The 7,464-nt window shown below is 36.9% G+C and overlaps 1 protein-coding gene across 1 annotated transcript in view; it reads right to left on the bottom strand.

Moving 5' to 3' along the window:
- Positions 1-1,107: 1,107 nt before the first annotated feature.
- NDUFAF5 (NADH dehydrogenase (ubiquinone) complex I, assembly factor 5) overlaps positions 1,108-7,464 on the bottom strand; it is a 7,144-nt gene continuing 787 nt past the window's right edge. Inside the window, exons 2-11 of the mRNA XM_009895435.1 lie at positions 7,353-7,393; positions 7,058-7,121; positions 6,349-6,396; positions 6,137-6,240; positions 5,595-5,634; positions 3,628-3,825; positions 3,048-3,108; positions 1,724-1,807; positions 1,321-1,403; positions 1,108-1,194 (exon numbers count right to left, since the gene is read on the bottom strand). Coding sequence (XP_009893737.1) covers positions 1,108-1,194; positions 1,321-1,403; positions 1,724-1,807; positions 3,048-3,108; positions 3,628-3,825; positions 5,595-5,634; positions 6,137-6,240; positions 6,349-6,396; positions 7,058-7,121; positions 7,353-7,393 — 810 coding nt within the window. The remainder of the gene's footprint in view (positions 1,195-1,320; positions 1,404-1,723; positions 1,808-3,047; positions 3,109-3,627; positions 3,826-5,594; positions 5,635-6,136; positions 6,241-6,348; positions 6,397-7,057; positions 7,122-7,352; positions 7,394-7,464) is intronic.

The raw sequence follows: 7,464 nt of genomic DNA, 5'->3' as shown, positions 1-7,464 counted from the left end.
CACCTTAGGTTATGGGCAAATCATATTTGTAACAAATATAAATTTCTGGTAATGCAGTTATATACAGGAAAAGTCATAGCTCTGTGTCACAGATAAGGAGACAAAAAAGTATACTTCATGCTTTTCAGCCTCTGATAGTAGAAACACAAAGTAATGTGCAAGTATAATTTTAACAGTTTTGATGTAGTTTTAAATGCTATGACATAAAAGAACAGGTTAAAAAAATGTGTTGGAACGCCAAGAGTACCAGCTCCAGAGAATGCCAATTCTAAGCTAACTAGTTAATTTGAAACATACCCATCCATCTGAGTGTTAGGTGACTCTTCTGCTTGCTGCTCCTTTCAGTAAATTAAGTTAAATCATGATATATACATCCTCTTATAACGAAGCAGACAACTTTCCCTGTGGCAGAGCTCTACCGCCAGAAACATTCTAATGTCAAAACTCTAATGTCCAGAAACATTCCAGCTTTGGGGGTGGAAGTAATTGAATTTGAGGGCTGTAGGTGAAAGGTAGCAACCTGAGATATTTTCACAATACAGAACTTACTTAACCACTTCCTTGTGCACAAGTCAAACATTCAAATTTCAAACAATAGCTGACAGTAACTTCTTACACATACTTTGCAACCCACAAGAAATGCATTAAGTTAGATCTGTGTATTTGCTGGTATTTTCTTGTATAGTATGGCTTATAAACACACTTGCCACCAAGTACTAGTCTTTACTACGATCCACCATCCCTAAGGAATAATTCAAAAGCAATGCAGGATGATATACGCTCAAGACTTGCAAATCATACCTGGAGCGGTCTGTGACACTGAAATACTGGAAGAGGCATTACATTTGAGAATAGTAATTTAATCAAAAGTTGGGAGACCATGTATTCACTTAGAATACTGCTGACATATTTCTCTAGAAACAAAACATGAACACCATTTTACACAGCTAATGATGTAGCACGGCCAGTAAAAAAAAAACCCCAAACCCTGTCGCATGAAAATTATTATCGTTTCAGAATGTCATCACAAAATAAGCACAAGTGAAGACTATCTGCAATGAGAAGCTCTATAGAAGCTTCAAGACAACTATTATTTCTGACGAAGAACTATTTTTTTTGTCTTGAAAGAAGTCCCTCTATTTTCGCCAGATCTCCAAATGAAACTGTTGCAGAACCTCTCTGGGCTGGTCTTGCCTAAGAAAAAAGGAAGAAAAAAAATATATAGGGGTAATTTTAAGTTAAAATATTTTGTAAAAGCTTTTAAAGGATCAGTAATTTAAAGAGTACCTTCAAACAGAAAATAGTTCAGCTTCACATTACCTGTGATTCATGGAATTTCCAGCCAATCATGTAGTAGATCTGAAATGTGGCAGGTACTGAGCCATCACTATTCCCGTACATTTCTGTTAGGGCAGGAAAGGAGAGGAAAGAAAGGTACAGAGACATCAGTTCTAAGAAAGAGTTCTCAGAACATTAGAACTAAATATGACATATTCATCATAATGACTCTTGGTGAAAGATTTGGGACAACAAAAATATCTCATACTGGTGCATCAACATAGTTCAAATCCAGTCATTGTAATTAAGGTTAAAAATATCTGTACAATAATGGTGTTTTGTTCTATTCCTTTTTTTTTTTTCCCCACAAAGGTCAGAGAAAAACACATAGAAAAAATGTTCTTAAAGTAATTTCAGATTAACTCATTACCTCTCAAATACTTACCTCGGTATATTGCAGCAGCTGCCAACATTGTTTCCCTGTGTAGCAGAGGTTTTCTATTCCAAGAGCAATTACTCTCCCCCATACCTAAAAATATGTTTTAGCTTAAGAAAAAGAAGATATAGCATATGCCATGAGTTAAGTGTCATGCACTAATAACAGATTTTTATTAAACCAGAGTAAGTATAGAATCCTCTGAATATTACTTTAAGAGAGAACAACATACCACAAATACTGAGGCAAGTTTCGTACCTATAAGAATCCAAGCCTTTTCATGCAAATGCTTTGCAATTTACAGTTTGTATTGCTAGGAATGATTTCAAGTTATAACTTCTTCAGCCCGAGTCTTGAAACATTTAGGTTTTCTAGTAGAATTTGTTTTAAGCATAAGCACACTGTTTATTCTGTCACACCACTCATATGTTGGGTTTTTTTATAACCAGATAAGCATCAAAATGACTATCCCAAGAGATTTTAAATAAGAAATAAAATAACCACAATTCTAATCTCTTTAATCACTTACTGCATCTGAATGTTTCTGCAGAGAATGAAAGTTTTATTTTCATTCAGCAGCTGATCCAGAGTAAGAAGATGCCCTGAATTGCTCTGTAGTAACAAGTGACTGCATATAAATGCCTACTTTACAATCCATGACAAATGCAATCAGAATACTAACTCATTTGTTAAGCATCTCAATTGTTTTTTGCATTCCTCAGCAGACTCCAATTAGAGGGTCTATTTATTCTCATTCCAAAGCAGTTTCCTGAATGTCCTGACATTTAGGGAAGCTCGCAGGAAAAGTTAGTATCTGAGGTATATGCTTCTGTCTCCTTTTCAGCACCTTACACTGAACTGGCTCACAAACAACGGGAATACACAGGAAGCAGAAAATTCATAGCAGACCACGAAGTAGCAAATCTTTGACTTCTGCTTCCCGACACAAATCTGCTGACAGGCAAGATCTCTTGAATCACTAGAGATCAGGAAAAAAGTAAAACTTCCACTGCTACAATAAGCTTTAGTTATTTATATTAAGAAGAATTTTTTTTGCAAAGAGGGTGGTGAAACTCTGGCTGCCCAGAGAGGTGGTGAATGCCCCATCCCTGGAAACATTCAAGGTCAGGTGGGACGGGGCTCTGAGCAACATGATCTAGTTGAAGATGCCCCTGCTCATTGCAGGGGGGGTGGACTAGATGACCTTTAAAGCTCCCTTCCAACCCAAACTATTCTGTAATTCTATGATTTAGAGTTAAGAAACACACAGTGAAACTCTTCTGTGTTTGCACTACTGATATAAAAAACATGTTTCCACAAAGTATATACTTGCCTTGCAAGTCTTCCATAACCTCAAACAACCCTGGGTAGTTGACCTGAATTTCATCAGTATCCTAAAAGAATTGAGAAGCTCAGTTTTAGAGCGTATCAAGCTAAAACAGTAACATTACGCTAGCCTCCAGAGCTGCTAACAGACTATTCATCTGCCACTTCTGTTCAAACTGCATTATTTCTCAGAAGAATACACTGTCTCAAAATTTCTTACAAGTTTTGTTTAGTAGCTCATCTGCAATCAAATTTTAATTGAAATGCCATTATTTTCTTCTTGGTTGAGAAGAAACAGCAAGAGTGTCTAAAGTTTTTTCAAGCAGGTCTAACATTCTCTGACATTTTGCCAAGAGGACCATCCAAATTCTACTGGGCCACTAGCCAAAGATACACTTCAGTTGGTTTCATTAATCACAGTAAAGCCAAGAGAGGCAGTCTAGGCTGTTCCAGAAACTTATTCAGCAAGGTGCATGACATGCAGAAGGAAGCACTACATTACTAATACATTCATAAAGAGTATTTCTTTTATATACCAGCTGATGTAATGGATTGTTCTATCCAATTGTTCTCTTATTTATAATTACCACAGTCAGGGTGTTAAAGCCAGCTCTCGACAGCAGATGTCCCAAATCAGAGACAGCAGTGAACGGTGATACGTGAGGAGAAAATCCCCCTTCTCTCTCCAATTCTGCTAGCTGCAAAGAGCAGCGAAGCTCATACAGAGTGTCTCCCCCAAACATTGCACCAATGAATACTCCATCTGGCTTAAGAACTTGGTGAATCTACAACACAGAAAAAAAAGGAAATTAAAGTTTTCTGCTATTAAGCCTATGTAACTAAGAAGTTCTTAGGACTTTTTTTTTTTTAATTAACTTAAACACAATCATTATAATAGTTGTAGCAGATTATTAATATTGGTTGTATTCCACCAGGCAAACTGCAACAAAGCGTTTGGTAACACTGCAAGATAAATAATCTGTCTGAAATGAGACTATTTGTTCCTAAGAAAGAGTGAATCCCCAGAAAATACACCTACAGTCACGAAAGACAAAATGCACTATGGAAATCTAGGGTAAAGCTATGTTCAATGGGATACTCCTAAAACGGTATCCTCGATTAATTTACTTCTGAAAATAAGGTAGATTAACATAGCTTCTGCTTACGACTACTTTTTCAGATGAGGGCAGCAAAAATACTTTTTAATGGCTTGATTAAAGAGAAATGGAGGCCTTAGTTTCCAGTAGCACTCCTTGCACTTCTGAATGCACAATAGAGCAATCCAATTCTAATTAGGTCTACCCCTACTTATTTGTAACTAGCCAGAAGAGCAACATCATGACTCAAATGCCAAGGTTGACAAGGTACTTTCTTGCCTATTAAGTCCTACCCCGCTTCCTACTAAGAAGGCCAATAACTTCACGCTTTCTATTTTCTTTAAAAATCAGCAGCGATCCCTGGTTTAGATACCTGAAGAGCCATATTACATAATCAGGCTAACAAGACAGCAAAAGGTTCAAATGGTTTACCTTACTGATTTGAAACAAGATTCTTCTAGACTGTTTTTTAATCAAGTATTAATCAAACTACATTTCCTCTGCTAATAAAGAGCTTTTAAGTGACATTTAAGCAGTTGAAGGCAGTTTCCATTAGTTGAAGCCGGTGGTCTCCAAGTAGGAAATGAGCATTCACAACGAAAGCTGGCCAAAAACCCCAGTTTCCTCCCCTTTGTGGGACATTAGCATGTGTCAGTTATTTTTACTGTTGGGTAAAGATATTTGATACTCCATAAAACACTAAAATTTGCGAGAAAATGATATATCTCTTTCCAAGATTTTTTTTTTAAGTACTGAAGGCATTCCAATTTCTGCTTTTATTATTTGCATAACAGCAGGGTACTCCTATTCATACCAACAGATGACAGAATAGCACTGTAATGACTGACCAATTTGAAATAAATGAAAAAATAGCAAACTGGTTAAAATATTCCTTGCTTTTGCTCCAAAGTTAGCTGATTTGAAAAAAATTTTCATCTGCAGGAAGCAGCTGAAATAATCCAAAATCAGATCTTTTTCAGTAACAGTTTCAGTTTTCTCTCCTCAACAAGTTATTTGTTTCATTTCAAAATCAAAACACCTTTATCTGATTAAAGTTGTATTTCAAAATAAATAGCTGAGAAATAAAAATAATACAAGTTCCATAAACCAATTCTGGAGAAGTTAATTTAGAAAACTCTTGTACTACAAGTAATAAGAACTGACACTCAATAGAAATCAATAGCATTGCCTCAGTTTCCATTAATTACCATGATCTCAGCCGTTGAGACTATAAAATATTATACAAACATGTTGTTTCACAGTTATTTATACCAAATTGATCTGAGACAGTAAATTAGCAGAAATATGAACTGATGCTCCTCAAACTGCCAAAAATACTTGTGTGCAACATGAGCTAGTTCCGTGCCTCATATTTAAAGAAAACCTGGAAATACAGACCGCTCCGAATGCAAGTAACAGCAAGTGTCGATTTATAGTATTAATGAATGGTTTCTTACCTCTCTAAAAGCTCTAGGAAGGTCATTCACCCAATGTAAACTGAAATAACAGAAGTGTACATTTTGTAATTGGCTATTAAATAAAATTTGGGGAATGCAAATAATTCTTACATTACCCAAGTATATTTCAGAAGCCAAAGATACAGACTAGTTTCTCAAGCTGCAAAAGTTCTGAAATGCTTGCCTAAAAGTGACACTGAATAAAAACTAAAGTTTATATAAATAGGTTTTTGGTTTGGGTTTGGTTGGTTTTTTTGAAGCTGAGAAGATGCAAGTCTTGGAAACTAGTTAGTCAAAATGCAGGAAAGAGAGAAGCTACATGTGTCTTGAAGGAAAACAAACAAAAAAAAGAACCATGGGGACAGCAGTTTTTCCTAATGTATACACATACTAAACAAGCAAGTACGTTTCATACAGCATGACTTATTGCTGTTTAATGAACTACTTATCTTTCTCTCTTTTTTTCTTAAAGTTACTCTCAAATGACATTATTTAACATCTCTAACCAAAAAAATAAAATGCAAATAAACATAAGGGCATACCTTAAGCTACTAACAACAAGATCAAATGTATCTTCTTTGAAAGGAAGGAATTCCTCGTCAGCTACAACATTGACTGTAGGGATTTCAGATTCTACAGCATTTTTCTAATGTTGGGTTAGAAGAAAAACAACATCAGAGACTCACTTCTTTTGCTTTCCTGTGGAATTCCAATTATGGAATTGAATCACATTAGCATTCAGAAAACTACTTACTAGAGCATTCTCTGCAATATCAACTTGGATAAGTTTTTCAACTGTTTCCTGAAATAAAATTTTAAAAGTCTATCAAATATTTACGTTGCTTTGTAAGCTGACGTTAGCCATTTTTTGGAACGCTTGCACATATTTATATATTAAGTCGGAAGCAATATCTTTAACACTTGATAAAACTTTATATAAAGCAGAAAGCATTTTCCCCCCAACGTAATACTTTGTAATCGTTCCTAGGGAGAGTAGCTGAGATAAAAGTAATAACAGAAAACACATCCTGCATTTTTAGGTGTAAGCTCAGTCAAATATGAACCATGGATTAACAGCTAATGAAACACCTTTACTCACGAAGGGTAAACTGTTCACCGTTTAGAAGTCTCCATAATGACACTTCCCTTTAACAACTAAGTAGGTCCTACAAAGATCGACTGAAAGACAAGCATCTCCCTACTCCAGACTAAAGGTTAACTGCCGTACAACAGACAGCTTCCCTTGCACTGCTATCTGTCTAGCCTTCAGTGACAACAAATACAGAGTAACAGCCGGCACACAACACGTCTTCGGACCACAGCTACAGATACGAGGAGACAAAAAAATGGTCTACCTCAGTCAGATTCAAAGGATTGTTATAAGTTATAACAGAGCCCTATTTGAAAGCAGAGGGATAAATACACGCTTATTTTAAACACTCTTATGTATGAAAAGCCAGTACCTTGGTTAAATGTTGAGCTATGTAACCTCTTCCAGAGCCAACATCCAAAGCAAGAGGAAACGTTCTAAAGGATAAGTTTTGCAACACAAGACGTAATCAAGACTTAAACTACTTCGAGTTTTACACAACATTAAGTTTCGTCAGCTCGTTTCCCAACGTCTTTTCAACGTAAACACATCGAGCACCCCGCCGTGGTTCCCGCTAAGAGAAAGCGGCGAGAAAGGCGCTCTCAAACCGGCGTTTCTTCCCGAGGGCCACGTCCTCCGACCGCGACCCAGCAAGCTGCGAGCCTTACCTGGGGATGTCGAACACCCTGTCCGCTATCCTGCCGCCGACCTAAGGGGGAAAACCCACCGGTCAGCACCGCGGGGCATCGCCCTCGCACCCCACAAGCCCCCTGGCGCTCC

The sequence above is a fragment of the Charadrius vociferus genome, unplaced genomic scaffold (genome assembly GCF_000708025.1).
Source record: "Charadrius vociferus isolate BGI_N301 unplaced genomic scaffold, ASM70802v2 scaffold112, whole genome shotgun sequence".
Taxonomy (NCBI): domain Eukaryota; kingdom Metazoa; phylum Chordata; class Aves; order Charadriiformes; family Charadriidae; genus Charadrius; species Charadrius vociferus.
Note: the sequence above shows the minus strand (reverse complement) of the source record. Positions and strands in the feature narration are given on the sequence as shown.